The sequence below is a fragment of the Chanos chanos genome, chromosome 2 (genome assembly GCF_902362185.1).
Source record: "Chanos chanos chromosome 2, fChaCha1.1, whole genome shotgun sequence".
NCBI classification, from domain to species: Eukaryota; Metazoa; Chordata; class Actinopteri; order Gonorynchiformes; family Chanidae; genus Chanos; species Chanos chanos.
This window is the reverse complement of record NC_044496.1, coordinates 41930501-41945955: the sequence shown is the minus strand read 5'-3', so window position 1 is coordinate 41945955 and position 15455 is coordinate 41930501. Positions and strand designations below refer to the sequence as shown.

The following is a 15455-nucleotide window of genomic DNA, read 5'->3' as shown; positions in this document are numbered from 1 at the left end:
TTCTTTTGTGCGCGCGCGCGTGTGTGTGTGTGTGTGTGACGGAATACTTGAGCAGTACTTACCTAAACTTGTTGATTGGATGCCCTGCTAATAGGTGGAGTGCATGGTGAGGTGCTGTCCTGGTTTTTGCTTTTGAGAGCTGACCCCCTTACCATCTTCCTATTACCATCACATTATGATAATGCTCATTAATGGTAATTTTATGAGAACTGAATATTTGTGAGCAGACACTGCTGTTGAACGTTTAAATGGCTGGGTAAAACTGCCTCCTCTCTGAGCAGTTAGCTTTCCCAGTGTTGCGTGTAAGCCATGATGGTTGGCTTAATGACGGAAATCTTACAGCCACGCCGTGGTGGGTTTTTTTTGTTTCTTTTTTTTTCCAGAGCCTTGTCGGACAACACCTTTCTAGGACCGCGCAGCTGTCAGCCACTCAATTAATTACGCCAACAAAGACAAGTGATCTGTCTTTTCAGCAGAGTGAACAGCTTTCATTTAGGGCCAGTCACATGCCCCATAGTCACTTTAAATTTACATTGAATTTCATTCACAAGACCCCATTAATTTCTGCTGGACATGTTCATTGATTAAAGAGGTTTGTTTGACCTGTTCTTCTGCCATGCATTACCAAGCTCTCTTCCCCATCTCCATCTGCCTGAGGAGAGTGTCAGAAGACATGAAATCAGCTTCATCGAAGCAGTGACAGCACTCACTGATGATAACTAAGAAATTCACCAAAGGAATGTTGTGGAGTACAGTTATTAATAACTTGAGAGATTACATTACTAGCAACACCCTACATAAAGAACATCTCTTACCCATTGCATTTACAACAAAACACAGTAAGATATCAGAGCACTTACGGTAGACTAAACATGCAGTATCCAAAATACAGTGTAGCAAGATACATACAACACATAAAACACATACAATCCACTACACTTCAAACACACAAAAATATCACAGCACTCACAGCTCACTACACATAAAACACTTACAACAAACTGCACTCAATACACAAAGCAATACAATATCACAGCATTTACAACCAGCAATGGGCAAGCTACTTAAAAAATGTGGCATACTAAGATAGCAGTGACTCCAGATATATGAAATAGCTATCATTCAGTGAAATCTTGTTAGTTACACCACAATCTACATGGCAGAAGTAACAAATTCATGATTGATGTTGTCTCTGAGGTTAATAAAAAATAATGACAGTAAGCTGCCAATCATCAATTTGTTCAAATAACTGTTCTAATAACAGTTCTAATAACTATTTTTCGAAAAGCACAAAATACTGGTATTAATGTTTCACTTGTCTTCAGTGGTTCTGGGTCGAATATAAGAACATAATTCACACAGTTAATATAGTTTACCAAGAATAACATTGTAGTATATAGAGTATGCATATGCTCATTTGTCTTTGGTCCGTAAAAGCCTTTTCCTGCACTAAGGATTCATTCACAAGCCACACATAGAAATCCATGTGAATTCTGAAGTGAAAGTGGAAGTACTTGTGTGCTGGTTGTATCATTTTAATAAGTCATTTGTCTAGATTTTAACTAACCACCAGAGAATACACAGCTTGATTGGTTAAACTACTGAGAAGCCACTTGATTTAAAAAAATTCAAAACCATCACTTTGCTGCTGGGAAACGTAGTTAAACTATCAGTTTTACTACTTGTAGTGATGTTTGAGTCCAACTATGTGTACAACACACTGAACTTACAACAGACTGCTGCAATACATCACATCATTTACAATACATTAAACTGACATCACACTACACATTCTATACATGTAACACGTTACATTAAATTACAGCAGCACTTGCAACGCACTCCATTTTCAACACAATGCACCAATATAACACGGCGCTGATAATACCCTCCACCTTCAATACACTGCACATAAAACAAATGCACCGCATTGCAGCAAGACATCAAGACTATTTTTTGCTTGTGTTCCCAACTGTCTCAGTGGAGGAGGAGTAATTATTCTGCCGGGGTGACATTAAAACGAATAACATTTAAATATGGTGAACATGCTTTAATATGTTTCCTGATATTTCAAATAATCACATTGGCACACTCCTAAAGTCTCTTTCTTGCTCATTGAAAACTGAGTTTTGATAGTGTAAGATGTGAATGCGTAATGATGGAGTTTGCTATACTTGTGTTGTCTTGAATAGAAGCAAAGCTGCATTATTACATTGGTACCGCTGCACTCTACATAACCCCTACAAAAAGGTCATTCCAATCACAGAGCTCTGTCTAATTAAACTAATGGCACAGTACATGCTATGAATGCTGTATCAGGATATTACTCTCTTTTGTGTGTGCGTGCGTGCGTGCGTGTGTGCCTGTACACGATGGGAGTGTGTGCCTCTACCCACCCTGCCGTGATGCTGCTTGAATCACTCATCTGAAAGATTCTTTTTTGGTGATGAATTTCTCAAAAGAGTTGTGTTAAAAGTACACATATTCCAACAGCAAAGTTCAGTGTGGCATTCCAGAGTATTCTACTCTCTGTTTCAACTGAATTCTTGAATAAAGCTGACGACAGAACAGACAGACAACAGCTTGTTTCTTATATGCTTTGCTTACATGTGTTATTACCTTTGTGAGTGATAGCTGCATCCATTGTTTCATAGTCTCTGTCATGGCTATTACACTCCATTAAACAAGGTCTCGTTGATTACACTCATTCTTTGGGCTGACCGTTATTCAATGTTATTCAAAGGTGCTTTTGCTGTGCTCCACGGCTCTTTATTGTCATTTTTGTTTCTTTAAGCACTGAGTTCACAGATTTTTCAAAAAGCTTCACAATGGGGCTTGTAATATCTCTTCCATTAGTTATAACCATCAATTTGAACACGTTTCATAATCAGTTTTACATTTGGATCCTGCTGAGCATAAGAAAGCCACAATATACCTCAAACTCACCATGTCTTTAAATTAGTGTAGTCTGTACTTTCTTGCCTTTATGCATCATATTTAAATGCAGCAAATTTGATTTCCTAATGTAAACCTTCTAGGAATTGCAGCGATTTATTTTAGAGTTATTATACCTCCATTGACACCTACCTTAATAATAATAATAATAATAATAATAATAATAATAATAATAATAATAATAATAATAATAATAATGATAATAATAATAATGATGATGATGATGATGATGATGATGATGATAATAATAATATTTATTTAGAGCCCAATATCACTATTTATAGTCTGAAAGGGCTTTACATGTCTATAACAAAGTCAAATCAAAATTATATTATGCATAAGTTCGAGAAAATAGATAAGTCTTTAGTCTTGTTTTAAAAGTATTGAGAGAGTTTGCCTCTCTAACTTCTGTAGGTAAACCATTCCAGAGGGAGGGAGAGCAGTAGGAAAAGGCTTGGTTGCCAGCGGACTTCTTTTTAACTCTTGGAATGACTAATAATCCAGATTGTTAATAGTCACTTTGTAAGTGTAGTCAGGCAGAAAGTGAAAGTTGCTTATATTGCTGATACTCAGTCAGAGTACAAATCCACTGACAAACTAGGTAGTATGTTGGTGAAATTGTACTCTGACCAAATATCAACAATATGGACAAATTTCACTTTTACTAGTGACAACTGTCACATTCTGCCTGTCTTCTAGAGATTAGTTCGGTGCACTAGCTCATAAAACTCATCTTTCCATATGAAGGAAAACAGCATAAATTGACAAAATACCATTTCTTAATACACAAAAATCAAAGTAGAAAGTGGGCTTAAAAGGGCACATTGGCTTAATCAGTAAAGGTATCCTATATAATTATAGAGGTTTTAACAAGGCCTATAACATACTATGGAATTTTATGATTTTATACCTTGCATTTCTTGATGAATGTATCATTTCCAACTAGGGCCATGGAAAAAATGAATCCAAGTGCCAAAGACAAGGTCGTTAAAGTAAAAACATCATCTTAAAGATCCACAGTTTAGTGTTTATATGATAAAGAAGACCTTAACTTGAAGCCTTTTGAATAAACAGTTTATGCATTTTATAGCTAATATGAAGAGGTGTATCCTAGGAGCAGAAAAGACACTCCGTAAAATAAACATGCCTTTATTCTGTGGTCGCCGATTGAACGCACGTGCAAACGCCATCACTGCAGCCTATTTTTAGCATCTTTGTAATAGGACATAACTGATGCAGATGCACACAAACAGGTGCAAGATCATGTGTATTCGTGTGCTTAGCTCATAGGCCTAGCTGTACTGCTTTTTCCTGGCAAGAACTCATCATCGCCATGGCGAGTGCGTTGGATGGCAAATCTGTAGTAGAAACTTTGAAATGCAGTAGGAGATGGCAGCAGAAAGTGAATTTGCCAGCAGCGGTACCAGCACAGCCAACCATCCATGGCCTTATTTAGTAGAAATCTTAACCTTTGTTGGCACATAAAATCACTCATATGGATGAACTGCTTACCTTGTTTACCACAGCATAGGCAAATAATTGCCTTCGAGAATTCGCTATCAAATCTCGAGAAGGTTATGTTTTGGTTGTGTTTTATTAATTGCGGTCTGTTTTTTTCAACTCCTACTCTTGAAACCTTGATAATATTAAACGCCTGATACTTCCAAGACTTTGACTCAAGTTATTTTTTTAATGAGTGACCTGCAGTTTCAGAAGAGTCGTTCTTTTATGGTTGTATCCTTACTTTACCTCAAGTGTAATATATGAATACTTTTACCACCATTTCTATAATGTGAATTTAACTCTAGTGTATTTCCTGTGAAAAAAACTGTTTCTTAAGGAAATATGAGTAAACCTTGCTGTTCTCCGTGTCTCTCTCGTAGGCCTGGAGAAAGTGGGCAGGGACTCAAGTTATGAGCAGGAGGGGAAGGTGCAGTTTGTGATGGATGCTGTGTATGCCATGGCCCATGCTCTACACCGCATGCACAGAGACCTGTGCTCTGGAACCCCTGGTCTCTGCCCTCGCATGAGTAACATCGATGGCAAAGAACTGCTCGGCTACATCCGAGCCGTCAACTTTAACGGTAAGTGACTGAACCTGTCTTTCCCTGCCAAAACTGCATGTTGCTGATCTCCATTCAGTATTTAAGAAAGCATCTGCTTTAAACATTACCTTCATCACGGCTGTCTCTTTATTGGTATCATAGGCTCACAGGCGGTTGTCACTGAAAATCTTACTTAAGACAGACTGATGCACTGCTGATGACATGTCTGTCTGGTAGATGAGACTCTTTTTTTCTTTTTACAATTTCTGTTGTTCTACTTACCGCACTCCTCTGTTTTCCTCTTCTATAAGTTCTGTTTATTCTCTGTTCCTCTCCCTCTTTTTTTTCTGTAGCTGCGTCTCATTCTCTTCCGGTTTTCTGCCTCATCCCTTTTTCTCCTTTTCTATTTTGTTTCCTGGCATTTGCTCTTCATCCATTTTATTCACTCTTTCATTCACTCTTCCTTCCTCATCTGCTCTATTCACTCTTTCATTCATGTGAGCACTGTAGCAGGGTCTGCAGCCCATCACTCTCTCACCGTTGTCATTTTATCCTTTCTTTTCCATTCTAATCTTTTTTTCTAGTTTCTGAAGCTCTTCTTCTCTTGTTTTTTTTTTTATCCCTTCATACTCACATCTACACTGTAAGGCCCCCGGACTCAGTGAACCACTGCATTAATTAGCTTTACAGATCACATCCGCCAGTTGATTTGAAAGGAACAGCTAGTTTCCCTTGTGATTACCCACAAACTCACATTTATGAGCTGCTTGTCTCTGACTTTGTGGTTTGTGTCCTGATTCAATTTCCTCCTCATCTTTTTGTAGTTTCCTTTCATGTACAGTGTGCATACTTCGCACTGAAATTACATAAATCCTTATTGCTGCTGTGGTGGCGGGTTGAAATATGCCTGGTTTTCCAGTCGTCTGCGTTTTAGAAGATTTCATGATTTATATGACCTGTGTTGCTCTGTCATGGTGCAAATTGATTTTTAACTGCAGTTTTCTAGACTTCATAGCAAACCACAAAAGACAGGGCCTTGAAAACCGCTGCTTTGAGATTTTTGCATAGAGGTTAAGTGGTGATTTATGGAATTCTTTCATTATGGATCTCATAGCTGCATCAGAGGGATTTGTTGTGTTGTGACCTCTCATGTTCTGCAACATATATTAGCAGAGCATTTTTGAAACTGATTTGACGTAACTATCTACCGTCATGTCCATACTGAAAAGCATCTTCTAATGGGTTTGATGAAAAGCATGTTGAATCTTAGAATGAGCTTCGCACCTGTTCATTCATAGTATTGTGGCCGAACATTACAAGATTATAGATAGATAGATAGATAGATAGATAGATAGATAGATAGATAGATAGATAGATAGATAGACAGATAGATAGATAGATAGATAGATAGATAGATAGATAGATAGATAGATAGATAGATAGATAGATATGTCTGTATCTATATATCTATCTCAAGAGACCAGACCATACAATGCCACCTAAGGACTTGCACCTTAAGATTCGTAACAATCAACTCAAGCTGATAGGTTCCCCAAAGCACAGATAGGAATAGGAGTATAAGAACAGGACAGAGATGTGTATTCCAGTCAACTGGGCAGTTTTATTAAGTAAATAAATAAAATGAATCCTACAGAGGGATACGTCATCAGTAACACAGCTTTATTATAAAAATAGACTATATAGATAAACACACTTTAGCCAAGGACAGGGTAAAGAAGGGAAATGGCAAGACAGGGGTACTGGCTGCAAAGCCAATGCGCCAAACTGTAAGTATGGGCCGATGAGTGCAGCTACCTGGAGGGGTGGAGGCCAGCTCATCAAACTCACTCCAAGTGTGTCCCTATATCTAGAATTTCACATCACAAACACACACGCAGAGTAAGCCATTGTACTACGTGATGGTGCTAGTTCACACCTAGTTCACCTCATGCAGTATGGGAGAAGGGAACCACCTTCCAGTAACCCAAACAGTCGTGCTGGTAGAAACAGGAGAATTGGGAGGTATGATTAGTATATATGCACCTCAATATTCAAACGAGGTGATGACCCAGTACCCAGAAGCTGAAAGCCAAGAGGAAAATACAGCAGCTAGAGCACTGCCCATTCGGAACCTCTGATAACAAACAACCTGGACATTAACAAAACGAAACAAAAATACAGTAAACTCAAAAGATTCAAAGGGAAACAAGAGTCGCATCCACCGGATGCGAAAAAGCATGCTAAGCCGCCAAGTGGCCACACAACAGCAAAAGAAAACAACGAAACAAGAAACACAGAGGAAAACGAATGCAAGGCGAAAAAAAAGTAAATAAATAGACAGAAACAAAACTTATTATCAGGCAAAACAGCAATGGCAGACACCTGCAAATATATGCACACCATTAACACATGATAACCATAGTCATGACACACACAAACTCACCGGTGACTGTTTAGGGATACAAAAGAGATGTTAAACCAAACTAAAGCAAGCAAATAAGACCAGCCTTTCTGCAATTCCTGTCTATCCCTCACGAGTAGAGAGTGAAGTGAAATAAGCGTCTCTCGAATGAGCTGAATCTTCCTGGTTTTAAAACCTTGCAAACACTGAGTCAGTTGCAGGAACAGGGACACCTGTGGGAAGGGGGAAATTGCGCTTATGAACTATGAGACACGTCGGTCCAGAGAGTGCTACCTCTAACCAGTTACATTTTAAAGGTTGACTGCAGTTTCAAAGACTCAGAGCCATCAACTGTCCATAAAAGGAGTGAAGAAAATGTATTTAGAGCACATGCCTCTCCATAGACTTTTACCTCAAGGACTTGCCTCTGTTTTCTTCTGATGTGAGTCATTTGTTCACACATGTATATGTACTCCTTTGGTTTGCTTAAATGAGGGAGAAAAGAACAGGTAAAAGAGATAACGAATTACTCAATTTGAATTCTGACATGTAATTCTTTGAAACACCTTTATGCCTCAGTATGTATTGGATGAATAGAAATTACATATACCAGTATTACAGTCAGTAGTGAATTTGTAGGATGTACTGTTTTCAAAGTGTTCATATTTCAAATATTGTGAAAGAGGAAAAAACTAACAATAAAATGACAAAATCATGTCTGGTACTGTGCATTTGTATCCTGATGATCCAAAGTCTGGTTAGTATTAGACGTGGAATTCTCAACTGTGTTGTTAAATTGTGCCTGGCTGTCCTTTTCGCTATACTTTCCTTATCACATCTGTTTTCTTTACCTTTTTAAATTAGTTAAATGCTGCACTGATAGTAGAATTGATTTTTTTTTTTTTTTTGAATGGAATGTTGTCAGTGATGTATCGCCATGTCTGTCTAAAGCCTGTGTAAATATATGATGCACAGCACAGCACAGTCTAGTAATAAAAAGTGAGAAATATCTTGCCAGTGATGATCACACACACACGCACACACGAACACACACACACACACACACACACACACACACACACACACAAGCCTTTATTCATATCCTAGTGGGGACTTCCCATTGACTCCCATTATCCTGTAACTAAAGAATATTAACCTATCCCTAACCCTAGCCCTAACCCTAACCTTAACCAAAGAAATGTTTTGACACTTTTTCCTTTTATCAACAACAATATAGTTTAGAAAAACCTTGTCCTCCTATTTGGGACCAGCATTTTGGTGCCCGCAAGGCAATTTTGCCAGATTATGCTATTTTACTGGGGACTTTCGGTCCCCAGAAAGACAGAATTACATGGTACACACTCACACACTTACACACATGCACACACCGCCCTCCCCCCACACACACACTTCTCATGCACACCCTGGCTGACGTAACGTCTCACAGGTCTTGGATAATTCTGTATCTCTCCTTGTGAATGTGTTTGATTTATCAAACTTCACATACAGAACACTGTTTATGTTTCCTCATCACCTGTGCCACCGCACAACATGGTAACACAAGATTTCAATACCTCAACTCTCTCACCTTCAAGTCTGTGGAGAGTGAAACAGGATTAGGGGGAGGAGGTGAGGTTGGGTGGGCTGAGGTGTACTGCACACAGACTTATCAAAATCAGGCTGAACTACGTGTTAGTGCGGTTGAGGAAGAGGGTTGGAAAAACTATCGCTTGTCCCTGTCTAATGAATGTGAAAATGCTGTTTGAAAGGATTATGCCTTAGAAAAAAAAGGATAAACTTTACATTAAATTCAAGATGACTGTGACCGCTGGGCTCGGACTGTTTTCTGTGTTCATTGAAATGTCCATAAATTGTTGTTGTTCCTTGCTTGATAAGATTTACTAAGCCCTCATCCAGTTTGGAGGCAAGAATAAATAAAAGCATCCCATCCAAGCGCCCATTTAATGTTGTTTTTGCTGTGTGTTTTGATGTGTTGTCTGAATCCAAAAAAAGACTATGTGCCTTTTTCGGTTCATATGTCCTCACATCCATTCATGAACATGCGTCATGTTCATGTCAGGCCATCTATGAGGATGTGGATGGCGTACGTATTTATATAACTATGTATGTGTTGGCCTATCTGTATGCCCAAATGTGCATGAATTTGGAGTTGGATTTGGACGTTGTGAATGTATGTACCACATGCTTGACTGAATCTGTTAACAGCCTTTTATGACTCACATGCCTACACATGCATGATGTTTGCGCAACAGTGTGGTCTCCACAGATTCTTGAAGATTAGCGATGGTGCCGTGTATTTTTAAGCTACTGCTTAGTTCTGTGGTAATGATGGAGTGTCTCTCAGGACTGCGGTCCAGTCCTGAACCTCAGTCACAGAATTGTGACAGCAGCCAGGGGCTAATTGCCAGCTCAGCCACTTTCACGTCCGCTCCACTGCTTTCATACATATGCTTATTTTTAGACTTGTGTTGGGAGGCTAGAGGAAAATGAGCATAAATAAAAGCATTTGTCTTTTATGATTAAGTGCGTCATGGTAACCCTTGTGCATAAATATTTTGTAGGTTTTGTTTTGTTATGTTTTGGTTTGTATATATTCTGAGGTAGTGAGGAAGAAAAAATCTCATTTCGCTTTATGGATCATTTCCACTCTGTTTTATCATTACAATGCTGAGACTCAATGGCTTTTAGCAAAACAACAGGGAAAAAGATGGGGGAAATATTAATTATGCTCTCTACTCAATAAATCTTACAGAATAATTGATTTTCATACTAATGTATAATAAAGACAGTAACTGCATAGCTAAAGACTGGATATTATGTAATTTAGGCTCAGTGTTTTTAATATTGATTGAAACTTTACTACGTTAGTGAATGGAAGACTGGCTACTCATCTAGACTTAGTAAAGCTGATCTTGAATCTTTTCAGATCTGCTAGATCATATGTGTATTTTCACCTCTTTAGCAAGTTATCAGACAGATATTATTGAGCAGTCATAGAATCACATAATCCATAGTTGCTTCTGAGCGTGGTGTTGTTTCACTCGTAGTCTATTGCACATTGGCTACTTTCATTCTAAATGTAAATTGGCTACTTTCATTCTAAAGGTAAAGCTTTCTCTTGTGAAAAGCAGGTCCAGTTCCTCTGCCTGAGGTAATCACAAATCCATTCCTAATCAAGGTATCTGAAAAAAGTGGTCTTTAGACATAAAAATAATAATATTTGCACAAGCACAATTTTTATGATTGCTTGTCTTCCATTGCTCAGAAGATTTCCTCCTGAAATGGGGTGTTAAATTGCCGGTAGTCTTGTCGGTCTCTCCTTTGCATTGCAGTCACCTTAAATGAGATGTGTGAGACTCTCACGACCTTCCTCTATTATGTGTGAAGCCATACAGTCATCTTTTCATATCACAAGTTATCCAGTGTTGGCAAGATACTTAACATGTTCTTTGGAGAGCTTGCTTGATTGTACCCCAGACCACATTGGAGAGTCAACAGGACTGAGCAATCAGATTTATATGTACACTAGATTTATATGTGCACTACATTTATTATTATTATTATTATTATTATTATTATCATTATTATTATTATTGGATTTTTGGGTGTGGGGCTTTTGTCCAGAATACACAATGAACTGACATTCAGATATGATATTGGATGAAAACTCGTGAGAGGTTGTGGAATCTCATAATGTAGTGAGTAATGTCAGTATGTCCCCACAGAGCATAGAGCACGAGAGGGGAGCAACTGTATCTGCAACTCTTCAGAACACCCTAATTGACCTGGAAATATTTAATAGTGTATATCACCATAGATTCTATCTCTGTTTCAAATCAGGTTAAAACACAAAGACAATAGGTAAATAGCTGGATAATGAATTAAATAAATGTTGGCAAGAGCGGAAATCTTTTACAGGTTTGCAGACACGACTGTGCTTTTAACAGGGAGAGCACAATCAATACTCTGAGATGAATCCAATAAGCTGGAAATCTCAGAGTGCTGTCACATGGTGCTCACGCTTTCTGTCTGTCTTTGCCTTACACGGCATAGTCACTGTCCTAGACCTATCCAGTATCAGGGGCTGATTTAATTAGGGATTACAGGCGTTGACGATGTTTACTGACTTCACTTGCTTATGCCATGCTGGTTAAACAACAGTAAATGATCAGGACTGCAGGCAGACTGCTGACATTGTGAAACTGGACCTGAGAAGATAGCTCTGGAATGCTGTCCACCAAAATGAAAAAAAGGAGCCATGTCGCCATATCCTCCAATTAAAAAGAGAAATGTAGAGCTCTCTGTGAGGTCAGAGAGACCTTGGCTTGCAGGTTAGTGTCAGGAAAAGGGAGTTGCTTATTATTTGTTGCCTTGAACAGTTTCTCTACCCATCTGAGCAGTTTAAATCCACTGAAACAGGGTTTCTTTTAAAGGTTTGGTAGGCTGAGCTCCAGGGACACCAAAGTTGTTTGCTTAGGTAGACTACATTTGCTTTGAAGCCATAATCCACTTTAAATCTCTCGGTAAACAAAACAGGGCTTCCTTTTTTACCAACTTGTTTATATTGTTTTACCACTGAGGTCCAGTGTAAACCTTGCAGCCATGGTAAGTTACTTTGTTGCAGAGAGACATTCCTGATTAACTTGGTGTGGGATCAAGGGAAAGGTTATAAAAGAGAAAACCTGATTTACTTTATAATGGTGTAACAACAAGCTATCACAGAGGCCTATTCCAAGTATGATTGTGTAAGTGTATGTTACTGAAATGTCTGGAAGTGAGAGGAAACCTTCAAAGTGTTGTTCCATACATACAATACATTCATCAGATGACCAGATGAGCTTCTCTCCCTCATCCTCCGTATAAATATGTGATTCATTGTGGATCTTGGCCCTCATTCTTTCAGTCATTCCACTGGTTCAGCTTATGGGAGGTGTTAAGTATTCATCTATTGTGTATTAAATGAAGATTTATCCCTCTTTATGAACTCCAGTAAACAAACATTAATATAATTTGAAGTCAGAGTGATGAGGGTTATTTGTGGTTTAAGGAGGCTCTCTGGACCTTGTAAAATCATGATCTTTCTAAGCACAGGAACTTGTTCTACATTTGATTGGGTCAAGAGCTGTGATAAGCTGAAATGATGGCCATGGGCTGGAAAGGCAGCATTTGTGATATAGCATCACTGCACATGCAACATCTCGTCTTTCCCGTGCTCTGCTCTCTGCTCTGTTGAACCGACTCGGTCGATGTGAAATGGTGCATCACCAGCACATATATACAACACATCTCCCCACGCGTAACATGTGATTGGCTGCTCACATGCACCAGCAGAACTGTCACTTCCAGTCATTGTATTGCTCTTTCTCATATCATGAAGAATAGCCCATGATTTCAAGTATGTTATATTTCCACTATGCTAAAGCGAGCTTTTTAGCCTCATACAAAAAAAAAGAAAGAAAAAAAACCCCTCCCAAAGCAGAATAGTTATGAGAGAGTGTGTCCTGGAGCTGTGCACCAGTATGACTCATTCTCTGCAGATTAGAATTTTGATGCATATATTTATGCTTTAGAAAATACGACTAGGACAGAAAAATAAAAAAAATAAAAATTAAAGGAGGACCATTGTACACACACACACACACGCACGCGTGCGCACACACTTTTTACAAAGCCCGATTTGAATTCTGCTCATCTAATTGGGAGTCTGGAGAATGCCTGTAACTTGTGATTAAACCTTGCCCTGGTTCAATCAAAACATTGTGAGTCTGTTATAATCATCACTCCAAAGTGTGGCAGTCATCTTACCTGGAAGTTAGATTATGGATGTTAGAGTCGCAATCATGTCTCTGATTTGGAAATGGGTAAAGTTTGAAGGGTTTGTGTACAGAAGGGACCACTGTGTATTCATGTCGCAAGCTGATTTAGTATCCACTCAGTGGAGTGAGTAGACAGTTGTGGATAACTGTGTGACAGGACTGGTGTTCACAGTAATTACTTGTCACGCATGTTAGATTGTGTCATTAAGTGTAGTAAACTGTGATGAATAGTAATGTTTGTTCATGTGAGTTTATTAATGATGGATGGATTGATCAGTGAATGAATGTCTGAGGCTGGAATGACTGCAGACTGAAAGCAGAGAGCTGTCTCTCCCCGTACATTACTACAGATGCAGTGCTTGGGCATCAGATGGCTTTTTGCAGGTCCTTTAATAATGCATAGCTCTCTGTCTCCTTAGATGCCCATTTATAATTATGGTTTCCTATATAGGCTACTTTCCTATGTTCCTCCTAAGCATCTGATTGGAGGGATACTATCAGCCTAGAGAAATGTGTATACGCTTATACACTTTCCTTTATCGGGCATTCACATTTACCCTGATCAGGATAACTGATACCCTCAAAAACTGATGACAAATACCACTTGGGGAAACAAAGTAAATACAGCAGCACTCACTGTGAGAAGATTTTTTTCTTTTTTACATCCTGTGACTATTCCAGCAATGAAATGTATAATTGGCTGACCAGAGAGCCTCTGAAGCATCAGTAAAAGGTCTGTGTTTGTGTGTGCGTGTGTGTTTGTATGTGTGTGTGTGTTGGTGGATGGGTGAGCTGGTGTGCTCTAAATAGTCTGCACACTAAAACAAATCTGACATGGGGATGTTCAGGAAATAATCAAATGAAGAATTTGGCATGTTTTAGTCACGGGTGAGGATGAGCTGTAGGATATGATTGGCAGGAGAGCTATGGGATAGTGGCAAGGATGCTCTGAGCAACAGCTGAAAGAAAAACAAACCCCTAAAGTAAAAACAATTTGATTGATTTGACTTTACCTGAGCATTATTATTTGATATCTGTACTTCAGGTGTAAAGGAATAATCTGATTGGTCTGTTGGTAATACGTTTCTTTAAGAGATCCAGATATTAAATTCAAGAATGGTTAATACTTAAAGTCAAGAGCTGCAGTCCGACTGTGCTCTAGAAATAGCAGATGATGATGAAAAATGGCAATTTACCCTGTATACTGTGGAAGTATGGTTGTACATGCGGCTCAATTACTTAAGTACTTCTCAATTTATCATATAGTTAGGATAATTTATTTAAGTACATCTCAACTCATCATATCATTATGAAGCACCTCCTGAGTGTCCCACAAGTTGACTTAATATATGCCCTCAAGCAGTCGCAGTAAAATTTGAGAGAGCATGTCCAGATAAGTGTAATCTTCAGTCCCATTATCCACCCGTCTAGGTAACTCATGATAGCAAAGTAATGGTCACTCATCTTCATACACACAGAATCAATAAAGTTCCATTCCATATCTGTGACTTTACAGTTCACACTGAAGTTATTGATTGGATTTTAACATATTGTTATGACTCTTCTGTTGTTTGCCTTTGAACTACATGCATTTTCCATCTCCTCCTTGCTTTGATGTTGTATTAGGAATTACATAGTTTTACTTTTGGAAGTTTTATAATTTAAGACTTGAACTCATTCGACCCTTACTCAATGTCATTCTTACTTAAATGTCAAAGTATCTAAAGTTGAATTTGAGAAAACATGTGCTGAATGCTGAATACTTGTTCCAGCCTAGGGTGAAAGGATGATCAGAGAATTCTCACTCTGTCCTATTCCGTACCCCAAGCACCTAAAGTTTTTAATCCCTAACAGCTTCAGCGACAGCTGTTAATGCTTAGGAGTGACTTGACTTGTAAAAGATGCTTCTTTAAGGCTCCTAGCACACAGCTCAGTATCAAAGGAATACAATGTTAGATGTTATTACAAGCCATCGCTTATGGTTTGAATCCCGTATGCACAACATATGCCAAGTGTGGAAGAGGGTCTGAGGGAACACAACAGGCCATGTTCTCTTGGGTTGGTATGCCAGCCAATGTCAGTCTTTGTCTCACAGCCTGTCAGTGGTCAGTGTTGATTGGGTTTCCATGAGTATCATCACACAATCAGGACCTTTACCCATGCACATTTCATCACTCAACAAAGCTACATAGCTTGTAGTATGAAAGAATGCAGTGA

General features: G+C 38.7%; 1 protein-coding gene across 1 annotated transcript in view; it reads left to right on the top strand.

Moving 5' to 3' along the window:
- Window positions 1-15455, top strand: part of grm8b (glutamate receptor, metabotropic 8b) — a 111150-nt gene that overhangs the window by 81245 nt on the left and 14450 nt on the right. The window contains exon 6 of the mRNA XM_030765091.1: window positions 4839-5039. Coding sequence (XP_030620951.1) covers window positions 4839-5039 — 201 coding nt within the window. The remainder of the gene's footprint in view (window positions 1-4838; window positions 5040-15455) is intronic.